Here is an 18,464-nt window from a genome sequence, read left to right on the forward strand (position 1 = left end):
TGGCAAATGTTGGATCTGTGGTGCCCAGCAGCCTGGTGGCAAATGTTGGATCTCTGGTGCCCAGCAGCAGGGTGGCAAATGATGGATCTCTGGTGGCCAGAAGCAGGATGGCAAATGATGGATCTGTGGTGCCCAGCAGCCTGGTGGCAAATGTTGGATCTGTGGTGCCCAGCAGCAGGGTGGCAAATATTGGATCTCTGGTGCCCAGCAGCAGGGTGGCAAATGATGGATCTCTGGTGGCCAGAAGCAGGATGGCAAATGTTGGATCTCTGGTGGCCAGCAGCAGGATGGCAAATGTTGGATCTCTGGTGGCCAGAAGCAGGATGGCAAATGTTGGATCTCTGGTGGCCAGCAGCAGGGTGGCAAATGTTAGATCTGTGGTGCCCAGCAGCATGGTGGCAAATGTTGGATCTGTGGTGCCCAGCAGCCTGGTGGCAAATGTTGGATCTCTGGTGCCCAGCAGCAGGGTGGCAAATGTTGGATCTGTGGTGCCCATCAGTAGGATGGCAAATGTTGGATCTCTGGTGCCCAGCAGCAGGGTGGCAAATGTTGGATCTGTGGTGCCCAGCAGCAGGATGGCAAATGTTGGATCTGTGGTGCCCAGCAGCAGGGTGGCAAATGTTGGATCTGTGGTGCCCAGCAGCAGGGTGGCAAATGTTGGATCTGTGGTGCCCAGCAGCAGGGTGGCAAATGTTGGATCTGTGGTGCCCAGCAGCAGGGTGGCAAATGTTGGATCTGTGGTGCCCAGCAGCATGGTGGCAAATGATGGATCTCTGGTGCCCAGCAGCAGGATGGCAAATGTTGGATCTGTGGTGCCCAACAGCCTGGTGGCAAATGTTGGATCTGTGGTGCCCAGCAGCCTGGTGGCAAATGTTGGATCTGTGGTGCCCAGCAGCAGGATGGCAAATGTTGGATCTGTGGTGCCCAGCAACAGGACGGCAAATGCTGGATCTGTGGTGCCCAGCAGCAGGATGGCAAATGCTGGATCTGTGGTGCCCAGCAGCCTGCAGCATCCCACACGATGCCCGCTTGTTGGCCCTGTGGGTGGCTGGCTCCTGCAGAAAGGAGCCTCCAGTGGGCGTGTTGCAAGGTTCAGCCTCTGCCAGCAGCGCCAGGTCAGTGCCAGCACAAAGGGGCAGTGTTCCTGGGCAGCAGCAGGGCCGGTCCCGGGTGTCCCTGGAACTCGGCTCCCTTCTGCCCCGCGCAGGAGCTGCCAGAGCAGCCCCAGGCGTGCCCGGGGCGGGATCGAGTCGGGAACTCGCCTGAAAGGCAGAAGGCAGAAGAGGGAAACAAATCCAAGCCTCTGGGGATTTCTCCGGGCTGTTTTCCGACGCCTTTCCAGGAAATCAGGGATTTTCCTCCCGAATCCAGGGGAAACCCCCCAAGTTTTTACTTTCCCTTAGTGCCAAGAGGAAATTCCTCCTGGGAAGGAGCCCTGGGCACAGCCAAGCGCCCTGCCCTCTCCTGCGGGAACCAGCAGGGCTCTCCCAGCCAGAAAACATCCTCGGAGCAGCACTTCCCTGCTCACCCGAGGAGGAGGCAGCATCCCAGTTGGATCAGAGGCACATTCCCAGTGAGGGACGTGTTTGGGAAGCCCCCACAAGCCCTGCGAGCTGCCAGAGGTGGCTGCTGGCTGCAAACCCATCCCCGAGCCGCAGCCCCTGCTGGCCGAAGGGAAGGGGGTAGGAGGTGTTGCAAAATAGGAACGGAGGAGATTTGGCGTAGGAGGAGATTTGGAGCAGGAAATCCGCGCCTTGGATTCAGGCAGAGATTGCTTCAGATCGGAAGGGACACTCCGAGCTCAGCAGGGACACCTCCAGCTGGAGCAGGCTGCCCAGGGACACAGCCAGTCTGACCTTGGACGTGTCCAGGGATGGAGCCTCCTCAGCCACCTCGCTGGCAGCCTGTGCCAGGGTCTCACCACCCTCACTCTGCAATGCTTCCTCCTGATGTCCAACCTAACCCTGCCCTGCTCCAGTTCCAAATCATTGTCCCTCATAGAATCATAGTCACAGAATCAGTCAGGTTGGAAGAGAGCTCCAAGATCATCCAGGCCCAACTTATCTCCCAGCCCTGGCCAATCAGCCAGACCATGGCACTCAGTGCCCCAGCCAGGCTTGGCTGCAACACCTCCAGCCACAGCCACTCCACCACCTCCCTGGGCAGCCCATTCCAGTGCCAATCACTCTCTCTGACAACAACTTCCTAACAACATCCAGCCTAGACCTGCCCTGGCACAGCTTCAGCCTCTGTCCCCTTCTTCTGGTCCTGGCTGCCTGGCAGCAGAGCCCAACCCCACCTGGCCACAGCCTCCCTGCAGGCAGCTGCAGGCAGCAATGAGCTCTGCCCTGAGCCTCCTCTGCTGCAGGCTGCACCCCCCCAGCTCCCTCAGCCTCTCCTCACAGGGCTGTGCTCCAGGCCCCTCCCCAGCCTTGCTGCCCTTCTCCAAACACCTTCCAGCACCTCAGCAGCTCTCTGCAATGGAGGAGCCCAGAACTGGACACAGCACTGCAGGGGTGGCCTGAGCAGTGCTGAGCACAGGGGCACAAGAACCTCCCTTGCCCTGCTGCCCACACTGCTCCTGAGCCAGCCCAGGATGCCATTGGCTCTGCTGCCCACCTGGGCACTGCTGCCTCCTCTGCAGCTCCTCTCTCCCACCACCCCCAGCTCCCTCTCTGCCTGCCTGCTCTCAGCCACTCTGGCCCCAGCCTGTAGTGCTGCTTGGGGTTGTTGTGGCCAAAGTGCAGAACCTGCCCTTGGCCTTGTTCAGTCTCATCCCCTTGGCCTCTGCCCACCCATGCAGCCTGGCCAGGTCCCTCTGCAGGGCTCTGCTACCCTCCAACAGCTCCACAGCTGCTCCTAGCTTGGTGTCATCTGCAAACTTACTGATGCTGGACTCAGTGCCCTGCTCCAGATCATCAATAAAGATCCTATCACTACAAGCCCTTGGGAACAGTCCCTGCCCAGCCCTCCTGTAGGTCCCCTTCAGGTGCTGGAAGGTTGCTCTAAGGTCTCCCTGGAGCTGTCTCTAGGCTCAGCAGCCCAAACTCTCCCAGCCTGTCCTCACATCTGATCATCTTTGTGGCCTCCTGAGGACCCCCTCCATCAGGTCCATGTCCTTCCCCTGTTGAGGGCCCCAGAACTGGAGGAAGCACTGCAGGTGAGGTGTCCCCAGAGCAGGGCAGAAGGGCAGAATCACCTCCCTCCATCTGCTGGCTGAGGACTGTGCCCAGCTCACCACACTCTCAGCTGTGCCCAAGCATGCTCAGTGCTGCACAAGCAGTGCCTGAGCAGGGCAGAAGAAACACAAACAGGGGGTGGGCAGGCTCAGGGTGGGAACTGGAGGGTTGATGTCAGAGGCATCACTGATTTTAGAGAGGATCCCCTCACTGCTGGGTCTGGAGCAGGGAATCCACCCAGCAAAGCCCAGCAGCTCCCTGGGCTGTGTGCCTGGGACGTGGTGGCTGCAGTGCCCCTGTGCTAACCAACTCCATCCCCTCCTGGAATGAAGATGGGTGGATGGCAACCAGCCCCGGGGCCAAGGCACCTCTGAGGCACCCTGAGAGAGGGGATGAATCCCTGCCCGGTGCAGAAATGCCAGCCCCAGAGAGGGCACAGCCAGAGCAGCCTTCCCACGCAGGGCCAGGACAAGCTGACTGCCCACGGGCGTGGTGGCATTGGCTGCCTCCCCCTCGCTTTGCAGTGGGAGGTCCCAAACGTTGAGTGAGAGAGCCCAGGACCTCCACCCTCTGGAGTGGCATCCCCGGACCTGCAGCTGGGCACTGTCCCTGGCACGAAAGGGTTTCCAGGGTGAAAAGGGCTTGCAGGGGGCAGGGAGACCAGGGCAGGGCTGCTGGAGATTTGGGGCACAGCATTTTGTCTCCTGGGGTGTGGGACAAAGCCACCTCTTGTCCTGAGGAGGTCCCTGCTCCCTTCCTACCCTGCTCCCAGGGCCAGAATGGGGGTGCCAGGTTCCCTCTACACCCATGTGCCCAGCTCCTCTCTGCTCAGGGGTGCCCCTCTGCCCATTCCCCCTACCCGGGCTGTGCCTGGCTCCGCACTGGGATGCCTGGCCCCGAGCGCTGGGATGCAGTCCCGATCGGCTGCCGCCGTGCCTGGTGCTCTCAGGACCCTCATGCCCAGCTCCCTCCCGAGACTCCAGCGCCTGCTTCTCTCGCCTTCCCCGTGCCCAGCTCCTCCTGGCATCACCGTACCCACGAGTGTTCCCGGCTCCCCCATTCCCGGTGCCGCCGAGACCCCCGTGCCCGGGTGCTGTCGATGCCAGGCGTTCCCAGCATCCCCTCCCCCCGTGCTACCAGGTATTCCCAGCTCTCCCTTTCCTGATGCTCCCGAGCCCCCCATGCCCCCTTCTCCCGCGCCCCCCATGCCCCCTTCTCCCAAGCCCCCATGCCCCCTTCTCCCAAGCCCCCATGCCCCCTTCTACCGAGCCCCCATGCCCCCTTCTACCGAGCCCCCCATGCCCCCTTCTCCCAAGCCCCCATGCCCCCTTCTACCGAGCCCCCCATGCCCCCTTCTCCCGAGCCCCCCATGCCCGCTTCCCCCGGGCCCCCATGCCCCCTTCTCCCGAGCCCCCATGGCCCCTTCTACCGAGCCCCCCATACCCCCTTCTCCCAAGCCCCCCATGCCCCCTTCTCCCGGGCCCCCATGCCCCCTTCTACCGAGCCCCCATGCCCCCTTCTACCGAGCCCCCATGCCCCCTTCTCCCAAGCCCCCCATGCCTGCTTCTCCCGAGCCCCCATGCCCACTTCTCCCGAGCCCCCATGCCCACTTCTCCCGAGCCCCCATGCCCCCTTCTCCCGAGCCGCCATGCCCTCCTCTCCCGAGCCCCCATGCCCGCTCCTCCCGAGCCCCCATGCCCGCTTCTCCCGAGCCCCCATGCCCCCTTCTCCCGAGCCCCCATGCCCCCTTCTCCCGAGCCCCCATGCCCTCTTCTCCCGAGCCCCCATGCCCCCTTCTCCCGAGCCCCCATGCCCGCTTCTCCCGAGCCCCCATGCCCCCTTCTCCCGAGCCCCCATGCCCGCTTCTCCCGAGCCCCCCATGCCCCCTTCTCCCGAGCCCCCATGCCCTCTTCTCCCGAGCCCCCATGCCCACTTCTCCCGAGCCCCCATGCCCGCTTCTCCCGAGCCCCCATGCCCGCTTCTCCCGAGCCCCCATGCCCACTTCTCCCGAGCCCCCATGCCCTCTTCTCCCGAGCCCCCCATGCCCACTTCTCCCGAGCCCCCCATGCCCTCTTCTCCCAAGCCCCCCATGCCCGCTCCTCCCGAGCCCCCATGCCCTCTTCTCCCAAGCCCCCCATGCCCGCTCCTCCCGAGCCCCCATGCCCTCTTCTCCCGAGCCCCCATGCCTGCTTCTCCCGAGCCCCCATGCCCTCTTCTCCCGAGCCCCCATGCCCGCTCCTCCCGAGCCCCCATGCCCTCTTCTCCCGAGCCCCCATGCCCGCTCCTCCCGAGCCCCCATGCCCTCTTCTCCCGGTTCCCAGCGCTCCCGGGACCTCGGTGCACTGGCACCTCCCTGCCTAGGTGCCGCCATGCCCAGTTTGGTGCCAGGTGCGACCCGCCCTTCCCTACCCCCCCGCTCCTCCTCTCTCCTCCTCTCCGCCCCGTCCCGTTCGCTCTCTCCTCCCCCCGGGAAAGCGAAAGCTTCGGCGGGCGGAAGCCGAAAGCTCCCCGCCGGGCCGCGCCGCGCCGGGACCGCACCGGGGCAGCACCGGGACCGCACCGGGACCGCACCGGGACCGCACCGGGGCAGCACCGGGACCGCAGCGAGGCCACCATGGCCTCCATCGGCAGCTTCTTCCGACGGAGCCTGCGGCGTACCGTCCGTAAAGGTGAGGCTCGGGAGGAGACCCCGGGGGGCTCCGGGAGGTGCCGGTGCTGGTGTCGGTGCTGGTGTCAGTGTCGATGTCAGTACTGGTGCGGGTGCTGATGTAGCGGTGCCGGTACCGGTGCCAGCTCCGCGGCTGCGGGACCCGACGGCTGCCGGCGGCGCTGGGACTTTCCCGGGCAGCGAGGCGCAGCCACACCGGGTACGGCCGCGGGATGGGCACCGCCACCGCCACCGGCTCGGTTTGCCCCAGGCCCTGCCCCTCTGCGCTCCCCCAGCACAGTCCCTGAGGCTTAACCACATCTCCCGAGGCTTGCTCCATCCTCGGCGGGGGGGTCCCGGTAGTGCCACCTCATTTCCCGGGGGCTCCTCCGGGGTTTCAGGCCGTGCAGGGAGCTGCTCCGCGTTCCTGGGAGCCCAGCCTCGTCCCAGACGGATCTACCTCATCCCCTGCTGAGGAGGCTAACCCCATCCCAAGGGCAGCCCCGTGTGCCCCCCTGCCATCACATCCCCAAAAGCTTGCCCAGCTCTTCGCCCACCCAGCCTGGCACTGAGGGCATCTGTGGGGGCACAGTGCCCGCAGTGGTGTGGAGCCGTTAGAGGATGCAGAACTCAGTCCTTGGGGACCTGTGGTGCAGGAGGGAGCGTTGGGGTTGGCTGGCCTGGCATATCAAAGCCACAGCTGAGCAGATAAGGGCAACTGGTGGACTTGGGGGGCTCATGCAAGCCCCCTCCCCAGGTCATAAAATCACAGTGTGGTAGGGGTTGGAAAGGACCTCTGGAGATCAGCCAGTCCAGCCCCCCCCTGCCAGAGCAGGGGCACCTAGACAAGGTCACACAGGAGCATGTCCAGATGGGTTTTGAATGTCTCCAGAGATGGAGACTCCACAACCTCTCTGTGCAGCCTGCTCCAGGGCTCCAGCACCCTTCAATTAAAGAAGATCCTCCTCATGTTCAGGTGGACCTTCTAATGCTCCAAGTTTGTGCCCATTGCCCCTTGTCCTGTCACTGGGCACCACTGAACAAAGCCTGATGCCATCCTGCTGAGAGCCACCCCTGAAGTATTGATCAGCACTGAGCAGATCCCCTCTGGGGCTGCTCTTCTCCAGGCTCAAAAGTCCTAAGCCCCTTAGCTTTTCTTCACAAGAGATGTTCCAGAGCCCTCAGCTGCCCTTTGGGGAGCTGCTCTCAAGCAGTTCCCTCCTGAGCTGAGGAGCCCAGAACCAGGCACAGTTCTCTGATGTACCCTGGCTTGGTCAGAGATGTTCCAGAGCCCTCAGCATCTTGCTGCCCTTTGGGGAGCTGCTCTCAGGCAGTTCCCTCTTGATCTGGGGAGCCCAGAACCAGGCACAGTTCTCCAGATGCAGCCTGGCTTGGTCAGAGATGTTCCAGAGCCCTCAGCTGCCCTTTGCTGAGCTGCTCTCGGGCAGGTCCTCCTTGAGCTGGGGAGCCCAGAACCAGGCACAGTTCTCTGATGTACCCTGGCTAGGTCAGAGATGTTCCAGAGCCCTCAGCTGCCCTTTGGGGAGCTGCTCTCAGGCAGTTCCCTCCTTGAGCTGAGGAGCCCAGAACCAGGCAGTTTCTCAGATGCATCCTGGCTAGGTCAGAGATGTTCCAGAGCCCTCAGCTGCCCTCTGGGGAGCTGCTCTCAGGCAGGTCCTCCTTGATCTGGGGAGCCCAGAAACAGGCACAGTTCTCTGATGTACCCTGGCTAGGTCAGAGATGTTCCAGAGCCCTCAGCTGCTCTTTGGGGAGCTGCTCTCAGGCAGGTCCTCCTTGATCTGGGGAGCCCAGAACCAGGCACAGTTCTCTGATGTACCCTGGCTAGGTCAGAGATGTTCCAGAGCCCTCAGCTGCCCTTTGGGGAGCTGCTCTCAGGCAGTTCCCTCCTTGAGCTGGGGAGCCCAGAACCAGGCACAGTTCTCTGATGTACCCTGGCTAGGTCAGAGATGTTCCAGAGCCCTCAGCTGCCCTTTGGGGAGCTGCTCTCAGGCAGTTCCCTCTTGAGCTGGGGAGCCCAGAACCAGGCACAGTTCTGTGATGTACCCTGGCTAGGTCAGAGATGTTCCAGAGCCCTCAGCTGCTCTTTGCTGAGCTGCTCTCAGGCAGTTCCCTCTTGAGCTGGGGAGCCCAGAACCAGGCACAGTTCTCCAGATGCATCCTGCCTTGGTCAGAGATGTTCCAGAGCCCTCAGCTGCCCTTTGGGGAGCTGCTCTCAGGCAGTTCCCTCCTGAGCTGGGGAGCCCAGAACCGGCCATAGTCCTCCAGATGCATCCTGGCTGGGTGAGAGTAGAGGAGGAGGAGGAGAACCTCCCTCACCCTGCTGGCCACACAGGGCCTCAGGGCAGTGCCTTGGCTGGCAGAGCTCTGTAGCATCACCCAGCCCAAGCATTAACCCGGCGCTGCCAGGGCACCACTCAGCCCTGCTGCCTCTTGCTGGGGGGGCTGAGCAGCGCTTTGCCAGGCTCAGCAGGACAGCTTCAGCCAAGCAAAAGCCATTTCCTCGCCGCGGGGCACAGGGAGCAGAGCTGCCAGGGAAGGGGCTGGAGCTGCTGGCACGCCGCAGCAGGGGGAGCTTTGCAGCGGGACAGAACAGGTTGTGCCGCTTGGCAGCCTGGCCCTGGCGCAGCCCTGCGCTGATAAGCAGCCCCCGTGCTGGGGGGGAGCTGCTCAGTGTCCTTTACCTCTCCATGCTGGCAGCCCCGGGGCTGTTTCTGCCTTGGCACCCTGGCAGAGAGGTGGAAATCCATGGCACTGGCAGCTGCTTCCCAGCCGGGAGCCACTGGAGCCCCTCTGGCTGCCCTCCTTGTGCCCCTCCTCATAGAGTCAGGGAATTGTTTGGCTTGGAAGAAGTCCTCCAAGGTCACCCAGCCCAGCAGCAACCCAGCCCCACCATGGCCACCAAACCCTGGCCCCAGGTGCCATGGCCACAGCTTCCTTCAACCCCTCCAGCCATGGGCACTCCACCACCTCCCTGGGCAGCCTCTGCCAGGCCCTCACCACTCCTCCAGCAAAGAAACTTTTCCTCCTCTCCAACCTGACCCTCCCCTGGCACAATCCCAGGACATTTCCTTGTTCTAACACCTGAGCCCAGGCAGCAGAGCCCAACCCCCAGCTGGCTGCAGCCTGCTCTCAGGGAGCTGCAGAGAGCAATGAGCTCTGCCCTCAGCCTGCTCTGCTCCAGGCTGCTCACCCCCAGCTCCCTCAGCTGCCCCTCCCCAGCCCTGCTCTCCAGACCCTTCCCCACCTTTGTTGCCCTTCTCTGGACCTGCTCCAGCAGCTTTCTCCATCTGGAGGGCTTCAAGGTGGCTCCAAACCTTCTGTACTTGTGCTGAGGGAGAGCCTTTGACTAAAACTCTCCTGCCAGTGGCTTGTGTCTCCTGGGCACCTGAGGGGCTGGAGATGTGCCAGGTTCAGGATTGCTGGCACCTCTGATGCCACATTAAACCTGTCCAGAGGTGCATGGCTCTATGGCTGGAGCTCATCTTGCAGCCCAGGGATGAGGCATTGTACTCCTGGATGGAATTAGGCCCTGCCAGCTAGACCTGGAGCAGTGCCAGGTGGTCTGTGCTCTCAGCAGGTCTCATTATGCTGTGTCATACTCTGGGCAGGTCTCACCATGCTGACTCATGCTTTGGGCAGATGTGTGGGTCCATCCACCAGTGGCAGCCCTGCACTACCAGTATGCCTGGAGAGGCAGGTTCTGCCCATGGAGAAGATGCAAACCCAGCCCTTGCTCAAGGGCATGTCCTGAGTGCCCTTGAATGCAGACTGGGCTGGGGTAGGCAGGACTGAGCTCTGGGATAGGCAGGACTGAGCTCTGGGATAGGCAGGACTGAGCTCTGGGAGAAGAGGCAGGATTGAGCTCTGGGATAGGCAGGACTGAGCTCTGGGACAGGCAGGACTGAGCTCTGGGAGAAGAGGCAGGATTGAGCTCTGGGATAGGCAGGACTGAGCTCTGGGACAGGCAGGACTGAGCTCTGGGAGAAGAGGCAGGATTGAGCTCTGGGACAGGCAGGACTGAGCTCTGGGACAGGCAGGATTGAGCTCTGGGACAGGCAGGACTGAGCTCTGGGACAGGCAGGATTGAGCTCTGGGACAGGCAGGACTGAGCTCTGGGAGAAGCAGGATTGAGCTCTGGGACAGGCAGGACTGAGCTCTGGGAGAGGCAGGACTGAGCTCTGGGACAGGCAGGACTGAGCTCTGGGAGAAGCAGGACTGAGCTCTGGGAGAAGAGGCAGGACTGAGCTCTGGGACAGGCAGGACTGAGCTCTGGGATAGGCAGGACTGAGCTCTGGAAGAGGCAGGATTGAGCTCTGGGACAGGCAGGATTGAGCTCTGGGAGAAGCAGGACTGAGCTCTGGGACAGTGAGGACTGAGCTCTGGGAGAAGCAGGGCTGAGCTCTGGGACAGTGAGGGCTGAGCTCTGGCACAGGCAGAACTGAGCTCTGGGACAGTGAGGACTGAGCTCTGGCACAGGCAGGACTGAGCTCTGGCACAGGCAGGACTGAGCTCTGGGACAGGCAGGACTGAGCTCTGGAAGAGGAAGGATTGAGCTCTGGAAGAGGCAGGATTGAGCTCTGGGAGAAGAGGCAGGACTGAGCTCTGGGACAGGCAGGACTGAGCTCTGGGACAGGCAGGACTGAGCTCTGGGACAGGCAGGATTGAGCTCTGGGAGAAGAGGCAGGACTGAGCTCTGGGACAGTGAGGACTGAGCTCTGGGACAGGCAGGACTGAGCTCTGGGACAGTGAGGACTGAGCTCTGGCACAGGCAGGACCCATTTGGACTTCCACCTCACCCTGGAGCCCTGTGCTGGGAACCCAAGCAGCAGCAGCAGCAGGAGGCAGTGAGGCTGGGGGACAGCAGCAGCCCTCCCCACAGCACAGCCACAGAGGTCCCTGGGGCTCTCCCAGCCACAACCTCCTGCCCTGTAGGTGAGCTTGGACTGCAGGCACTGCTGGAGCATCCCAGGGAGGAGCAGGAGAAGCAAAGTGCATCCTGCTGACCTTGGTTCCCTGCCCTGCAGCACCTTGCTGGGCTGCCACTGGAGTCATTCCCACTGGGGACACAGCAGAGGGGTCTGCAGCTGGAGCTCAGCCCCACGATGCTCCTGGGATTTCCTCTGCTGCAAAGGGATGAATTTCACCTTGCCAAGAGGAAGGACTTTGCATGAGGAGGTGGAGCAGCCTCAGGGAGCTTCCCACATCTCCTCACTCCTGCTGGGAAAGGACTTTCTGCTCCCTGGAAAGGGACTCCCCAGGGTGGCACTGTGAGTGTCACAGCTCAGCTGAGCTTGCTGCTCCTGCTGGCTCCAGAGGAGCTGGAGCAGAGGCTGGAAAGGCATTTCCAGACTCCAAGAGGAGGCTATGGAAGAGGAGGGAAGCCTGGGGGGGGGATGTCCACCAGCAGTGCTCTCAGAAGAGGCTGTCACTCACGGGTGAGAAGCAGCAGCCATGCCCATGCCTTGCCCTGCCAAGCTGCAGCACCACCAAGGGAGCCCAGGACCAGACCCCAGGATGTGGACCCTTTGCAGGTTCCTTCCCTCTGCCACATCTTCCTTTTCCTGCCTGCCATTCCCAGGAGCAACTCAAGCATTTCTGTTCCAGCTCTCACCATCAGCACAGCCAAGACCAAGCCTGGGGCAGTTTTGGTGCCAAGATTAAAGGAGTTCACACACAGAGGGAAGTGCTGGGGCATGGCCCTGCTGCAGGCTCCTGCCAGCACCTAACTCTTCTTCTTGCCAGCCCTCAGACCTTGCTGCCCCACTGTGAGCCCCCCCAGGGGCCCTGCAGTTGTTGCCTTGGGGTCTTCTCACTCTTCTGAGGCCTCACCTCAAATCCTGGCCTCAGTTCTGGGCTCCTCACTCCAAGAAGGACATGGAGGGGTTGGAGCAGGTCCAGAGAAGGGCCACAAAGGTGGGGAAGGGTCTGGAGAGCAGGGCTGGGGAGGGGCAGCTGAGGGAGCTGGGGGTGAGCAGCCTGGAGGAGAGGAGGCTGAGGGCAGAGCTCATTGCTCTCTGCAGCTCCCTGAGAGCAGGCTGCAGCCAGCTGGGGGTTGGGCTCTGCTGCCTGGGCTCAGGTGTTAGAATGTCCTGGGATTGTGCCAGGGGAGGGTTAGGTTGGAGAGGAGGAAAAGTTTCTTTGCTGGAGGAGTGGTGAGGGCCTGGCAGAGGCTGCCCAGGGAGGTGGTGCAGTGCCCATGGCTGGAGGTGCTGCAGGAAGCTGTGGCCATGGCACTTGGGGGCAGGGTTCAGTGGCCATGGTGGGGCTGGGTTGCTGCTTGGGGTGGATGATCTGAGAGGCCTTTTCCAGTCCAAGTAATTCAGTGATTCTGCTCTTTTGTGCTGTGCTGCTGACACTCCCCAGCTGCCCTCCCCAACCAGCCAAACCAGACCTGAGCTCAGTCTCAGGGAACTGGAACTGGTTTGCTCTGGGAGCTGTGCTCTAGGGAAAAACCTTTCAGTACCTCCTTTGCAATCAGCACTTCCCAGAAATGAGGACACCTGGCAGGGAGAGGTTTGGGCTTCATCTTGTTGGAGCCTTCAGAGGTGCTCAAACAAGACCTGCTGCTGCTTTTCCTCCTAAGGGGATCAGCTGAGCAGCTCCAGAAGCATTCCTCACCCCTTCTGCAGATGCTTTCTGCACAGCCTGAGTGCCAGTTTTGCTGTGGGCATCCTCCTGAGCTCCCTGGGATGGGGCAAAGCAGGGCTGGAGGTGGCTGTGGGCACTTTGGTTTTCCCCAGATCAGTCACAGAATGCCAGGTCAGAAGGGACCCCCAAGCATCATCTGCTCCAACCTCCCTAGGTGATGGTGGAGTTGAAATGGGCTGGCCCAGAGCCCTTCTTTCTCTGCCCTTACTTGTCCCCAGCTGCTGACCAAACTGCCCTGGGCAGGAGGTTTCAACTCCCTCCATCCTCTTGGCTTGGTTCACAGAATCCCAACGTGGTAGGAGCTGGAAGGGACCTCTGGAGATCATCCACTCCAACCCTCCCCCTGCCAGGGTAGGTTCAGCTGGAGAAGGTCACACAGGAACACATCCAGATGGGTCCTGAAAGCCTCCAGAGGAGACTCCACAGCCTCTCTGGGCAGCCTGCTCCAGGCCTTCAGCAGCCTCACACCAAAGAAGTTTCTCCTCATGTTGAGGTGGAACCTGCTGGGTGCCAGTTTGTGCCCCTTGCCTTGGCACAGGGCACCACTGAGCAGAGCCTGGGCCCTGCTGCTCGCCCCCCACCCTTCAGTTAGTGCATCCCAGGCACCTTCTGAACTGCTCCTAGGAGCACCTTCAGTGGTGCTTTGCTGCTGCTGCTGCTGTGCCTAGGCCACAAACCCACCCAAAATCAGCAGCCAGGAACTCAGAGCAGGGAGAGAAGGAAGCCTGCAGGGGTGAGCTGGTGGAGCTGAGCTCTTCTGCAGGCTGGGAAGCCTCTGGAGCAGGCTGCAAAGCATCAGGGGGAGCTCTGCTGCTGCTGAGGGCTCAGGCATGGCCCTGGGCTAAAGGAGAGTCAGGCTGGAGAGAAATTCCTTATGCTGAGGGTGCTGAGAGCCAGGCCCAGGCTGCCCAGGGAGATGGGAGATGCTCCCATGGGTGCCACCACTCCTGGTGTGGGGCTCTGAGCAGCCTGCTCCAGCTGCAGCCATCCCTGCTGGCTGCAGAGGGGTTGGATGCTGAGCTGTGGAGATCTCTTCCCACCCAAACCACTCTGTGCTTCTGTGAGCAGAGGCTGACAATATCCAGGGTCGAGACTGCATGAAGCTCCTCTCCCCCCTGCCCCCACCCCCCCCTCTCACCCCAAGCCATTGCATGACTCCAGGAGCACCTCCAGTGCTGCTTTGCCGCTGCTGTGCTTAGGCTCCAAACCCACCCAGCCTGCATCCACTGCCCTCAGCTCTGCATCTCCTCTGCCTCCCTCAGGCTTTTCCTTTCACTCTGCTCCACTTCGGGGCTGCTTTTCTTCTTGTTTGGCTGCAGAAGGACAAGAGGAGACCTCTGGTGCAGAAAACAACCCCCCCCGGGGGCCCCAGGGGAAGGCAGCAGAGCGCAGCTCCATCCTCTCTTCTGCTGGGCAGTTCTTCTTCGAGTACCTGGTGGTGGTGTCGCTGAAGAAGACGTCAGAGGGAGGCTATGAACCCAAGATCACCTACCAGTTCCCAAAGGTACTCCCCCTGTGGCTGCAGGAGGATGAGGTCTCTGTCCCTGGAGGGCAAAGGGATGCTGCTCCTTCCTCCCACACCCCTGGAGCTGTGGGGAGGAGAACAGGACAGATCAGGGACTCCTGGAATGGCTTAGGGATGGAGAGGGCAGCAAAGCTCAGCCAGTTCCAACCCCTGGCAGTGGACACCTCCCAATGGAAGAGGTTGCTCAGGGTCTCATCCAGCCTGGTCTTGAACACCTCCAGGGAGGTTGTGGAGCACAGAAGCACAGAATGGGATCAAGGATCCCATTCTGTGCTTCTGTGCTCCACAACCACCCTGGGAAACCTGTGCCTGTGTCTCCCCACCCCCAACCTGTGCCTGTGTCTCACCACCCCCAACCTGTGCCAGTCTCTCACCACCCCCAACCTGTGCCAGTCTCTCACCACCCTCACTGCAAACAACTTCGTCCTCACATCCACTTCCAATCTCTCCTCTGCCACTTCAAACCCATTCCTCCTCCTCCTCTCATTCCCAGACCTTCTCAATAGTCCCTCCCCAGCCCTCCTGCAGCCCCCTGCAGATCCTGCAAGGCCACTCCAAGGTCTCCTCCAAGCCTTCTCCTCTCCAGGCTGCACAGCCCCAACTCTCTCAGCCTGTGCTCAGAGCAGAGCTGCTGCAGCCCTCTCAGCATCTTGGTGGCCTCCTCTGCACTGGCTCCAACACTTCCATGTCCTGCTTGTGCTGGGGGCTGCAGAACTGCCCCCAGGGCTGCAGGTGGGGTGTGAGGAGAGCAGAGCCAAGGGGCAGAATCCCCTCCCTTGCCCTGTGCCCACACTGCTCTTGCTGCAGCCCAGCACAGGGTTGTGTCTGGGCTGCACTCCCACTGCAGGCTCCTGTTGAGCTTTGCATCAGCCCAGACCCCCAGGGCCTGTTCCTCAGGGCTGCTCTCAGCCATTCCCCACCCAGCCTGGAGCTGTGCTTGGGATCTGGTCCCTTGGAGTCACTGAGCCAGACCCCAGGGCTTTAGCTGCCATGGGTTGGGGGCTGCTGAGCCCTTCCTGGCAGTCTGAGCTCCTGGATCACAAACCCCAGGAGTAAACTCCTGGCACCTTCTCTGGTCTCTTGTTCCAAAGGTGGACACCATGGCAGTGAACTCACATCTGAGGGAGGTGGCACAGGAGACCTCCCCTGGTTGCAGAGGGTCCTTTGGGTGCCTCTCTCCCGGGATCCTCTTGGTGAAACTTGGATTTCTGGGGAGATGCTTTTCCAGTGAGGCTGTGAGCAGCCTCTGCTGGGGGCTGAGCCAGGTCTCCATCCCCCCTCCTGCCCTGGGGCTATGGGCAGCCACCAGCAGGCTGACTCTTGGCTTCATTGCAGCGTGAGAACCTGCTGAAGGGCCAGAAGGAGGAGGAGGAACGACTGCTGCAAGCCATCCCCCTCTTCTGCTTCCCTGATGGCAACACCTGGGCCCCTGTCTCTGACTTCAAAAGGTATCTGCCCTGCTGCAGGCTCTCAGCTGTGCTTTCCCTCCTCACCATCTCTCTCCTGAGGGCTGTGGGTGGGAAGAGGCTTCCTATTCCCATAGATCCAGAGACTGAGTGCTCAACAGGTTGCTCAAGGACTCATCCTGCCTGGCCTTGAACACCTCCAGGGAGGTTGTGGAGCACAGAAGCACCCAATGTGATCTTTGATCACATTGGGTGCTTCTGTGCTCCACAACCTCCCTGGGCAACCTGTGCCAGTGTCTCACCACTCTCAACCTGTGCCAGTGTCTCACCACCCTCACTCTCAACCTGTGCCAGTCTCTCCCCACCCTCACTCTCAATGCTTCCTTCCTCCTCTCCACTCTCCCTCTCCCCTCTCCCAGCTCTAAGCCATTCTCCCTCCTCCTGCCACTCCCAGCCCTTGCCCAAAGTCCCTCTCCAGCTCTCCTGCAGCCCCTTCAGGCACTGGAAGGTTGCTCTGAGCTCTCCCTGGAGCCTTCTCTTCTCCAGGCTGCACAGCTCCAACTCTCCCAGCCTGTCCCCATAACAGAGCTTCTCCACCCTCTGCTCATCTTTGAGGCATCCTCTGGAGCCTCTCCAGCAGCTCCAGGTCCTTTCTGTGTTGGGGGCAGAGCTGCAGGTGAGGATCTGAGCAGAGCAGAGGGGCAGCATCTCCTCCCTGTGCTGCTGACCACCCAGGGCACGGTTGGCTCTCTGGGCTGCCAGGGCACCTTTGCCAGCTGATGGCAACCCCCACCTCGAAGTCCTTCTCTGCAGGGCTACTCCCAATCCTTTCCTCAGCCCATCCTGGATCCATGTCATTGTCTTTCCTTGCAGTGAGACCTTCTCTTTTGTGCTGACCAACGTGGATGGCAGCAGGAAGATTGGCTACTGCCGGCGCCTGCTGGTGAGCATGGCCCAGCCTGGGCACCCCTGCCTGTGGCCAGTGGTGGCTGTGCCAAGCCATCCACCTGCTGGCACATGATGCCCTCTGGAGCACAGCTCTTGGGGATGTTGTCAAGGTCTGGAGAACAGAGATGAGCAATGACTCTGTGCAGAGCAGCAAGAGTTGCTCTTGTGGAGTGTGAACACCTCTGTGATGCTCTGGAGCAGGGCATTGAGTGCAGCAGCAGTGAGTCTGCAGATGGCACCAAGCTAGGAGCAGCTGTGGAGCTGTTGGAGGGTAGCAGAGCCCTGCAGAGGGACCTGGCCAGGCAGCATGTGTGGGCAGAGGCCAAGGGGATGAGATTGAACAAGGCCAAGTGCAGGGTTCTGCACTTTGGTCACAACAACCCCAAGCAGCACTGCAGGCTGGGGCCAGAGTGGCTGAGAGCAGCCAGGCAGAGAGGGCCCTGGGGGTGCTGGCAGAGAGGAGCTGCAGAGGAGGCAGCAGTGCCCAGGTGGGCAGCAGAGCCAATGGCATCCTGGGCTGGCTCAGGAGCAGTGCTGAGCACAGGGGCACAAGAACCTCCCTTGTCCTGCTGCCCACACTGCTCCTGAGCCAGCCCAGGATGCCATTGGCTCTGCTGCCCACCTGGGCACTGCTGCCTCCTCTGCAGCTCCTCTCTCCCACCACCCCCAGCTCCCTCTCTGTTCTCATGCACTCACAGGGGTCCAGCAGCTGGCAGCACTGGGGAGGGTCCCTGCCCCTCCCTGCACTGCTTTCCTGCCCAGCCCCTGAACTCACAGCAGCCTTTCCTCTCCAGGGTAGCTGATGTGAGGCAGTCACATCCTGGGCATCCAAGCCAGGCTGAGGCCCAGGAGCTGCACAAAGCTGCTGTGTCCCTGTTGATTTGCATCCCTGAGCTCTCAGCCAGGAACCTGGGCTGAGTCTGGGAGGGTAACCAAGGCAATCTCTGTCTGTTGATGAGCAAGGCAGAGCTGATTTAGACTCTCACATATGTGCCTCAGGGAGCAGCTTGCCTTGGCAAACAGGGCCAGCAGCAAAGGGGTGCCAAGGTGGATGTCTTTGGAGCTTCCCTCTGCCCTTGCCTCACTTGGGTGCTGGATGGAGCAGTGCAGAGCTTGCTGCAGCCCAGGGCTGGCCTGGAATGCAGCCAGGAGCTGTGGTGGTTGGGAGGTGCCATTCCCAGTATCCATGGTGGCTTCCTCTCTGCCAGCATCCTGTGGCTTCCCTGCATCCTCCCTTGCCCACAGCAGTCAGGGCCACTGCGAGTCCCACTTGGGCTCAGGATGGGGATGGGTTTGGCCCTTGGGATGCCAAGGAGCTGGGTGCCTGCAGCTCCATCCCCCAGAGTGACTTCTGAGCCAGTGGCTGCCCTCAGCCACCCAGAGATTTGGCCAGCTCAGGAGCTGTGAGGCAGGAGGGAGGTTTCCTTGGCTGAGTGCAGCCTGCTTGGTTAAGGACACAAAGCCATGGGAGCCTGCACCACAGCCTGGGGATTTGCTGGGCCATAGAGCTGCCAGGGCTGGGAGGGGCCTCAAAGAGCATCCAGCTCCAACCCTCTTGCCATGGGCAGGGCCACCTCACACCAGAGCAGGTTGCTCAGAGCCACATCCAGCCTGGCCTTAAACACCTCCAGGGATGAGGTTTCCACCACCTCCCTGAGCAACCTGTGCCAGGCTCTCAGCACCCTCATGCTCAACAACTTCTTCCTAGCATCCAATCTGAATCTCCCCACTTCTGGTTTTGCTCCATTCACAGATCACAGGATGTGAGGGGCTTGGAAGGGACCCAAAGAGATCATCCAGTCCAGATCCAGAGCAGGACCATCCAATCTAGCTCAGGTCACACAGCAACACATCCAGACAGACCTTGAAAGGCTCCAGAGGAGACTCCACAACCTCTCTGGGCAGCCCTTTCATTCCCCTTATGAACCAGTCCACTTCTGTGTCCTTGGCCTGAGCCCCAGCTCCAAAAATCCCCCACTGGATGATTTGGCATCTTCTGGGCAGCCAGAGGGGCCTGGGAAGGGGCTCCCTGGGCAGAGCATGGAGCTGGTCCAGTGTGGCTGGGAGATGCCCAAACCCTTTCCCCATCC

General features: G+C 61.4%; 1 protein-coding gene across 2 annotated transcripts in view; it reads left to right on the top strand.

Moving 5' to 3' along the window:
• The first annotated feature begins 5,658 nt into the window (after window positions 1–5,658).
• DENND2D (DENN domain containing 2D) overlaps window positions 5,659–18,464 on the top strand; it is a 30,427-nt gene continuing 17,621 nt past the window's right edge. For both annotated transcript variants that reach the window (XM_064173505.1, XM_064173506.1), the window contains exons 1-4: window positions 5,659–5,848; window positions 13,815–13,999; window positions 15,356–15,468; window positions 16,300–16,369. In XM_064173505.1, the coding sequence (XP_064029575.1) occupies window positions 5,794–5,848; window positions 13,815–13,999; window positions 15,356–15,468; window positions 16,300–16,369 (423 nt within the window). In that variant the 5' untranslated portion in view covers window positions 5,659–5,793. The remainder of the gene's footprint in view (window positions 5,849–13,814; window positions 14,000–15,355; window positions 15,469–16,299; window positions 16,370–18,464) is intronic.

Source organism: Pogoniulus pusillus, chromosome 39 (assembly GCF_015220805.1).
Source record: "Pogoniulus pusillus isolate bPogPus1 chromosome 39, bPogPus1.pri, whole genome shotgun sequence".
In the NCBI taxonomy this organism is placed as follows: Eukaryota; Metazoa; Chordata; class Aves; order Piciformes; family Lybiidae; genus Pogoniulus; species Pogoniulus pusillus.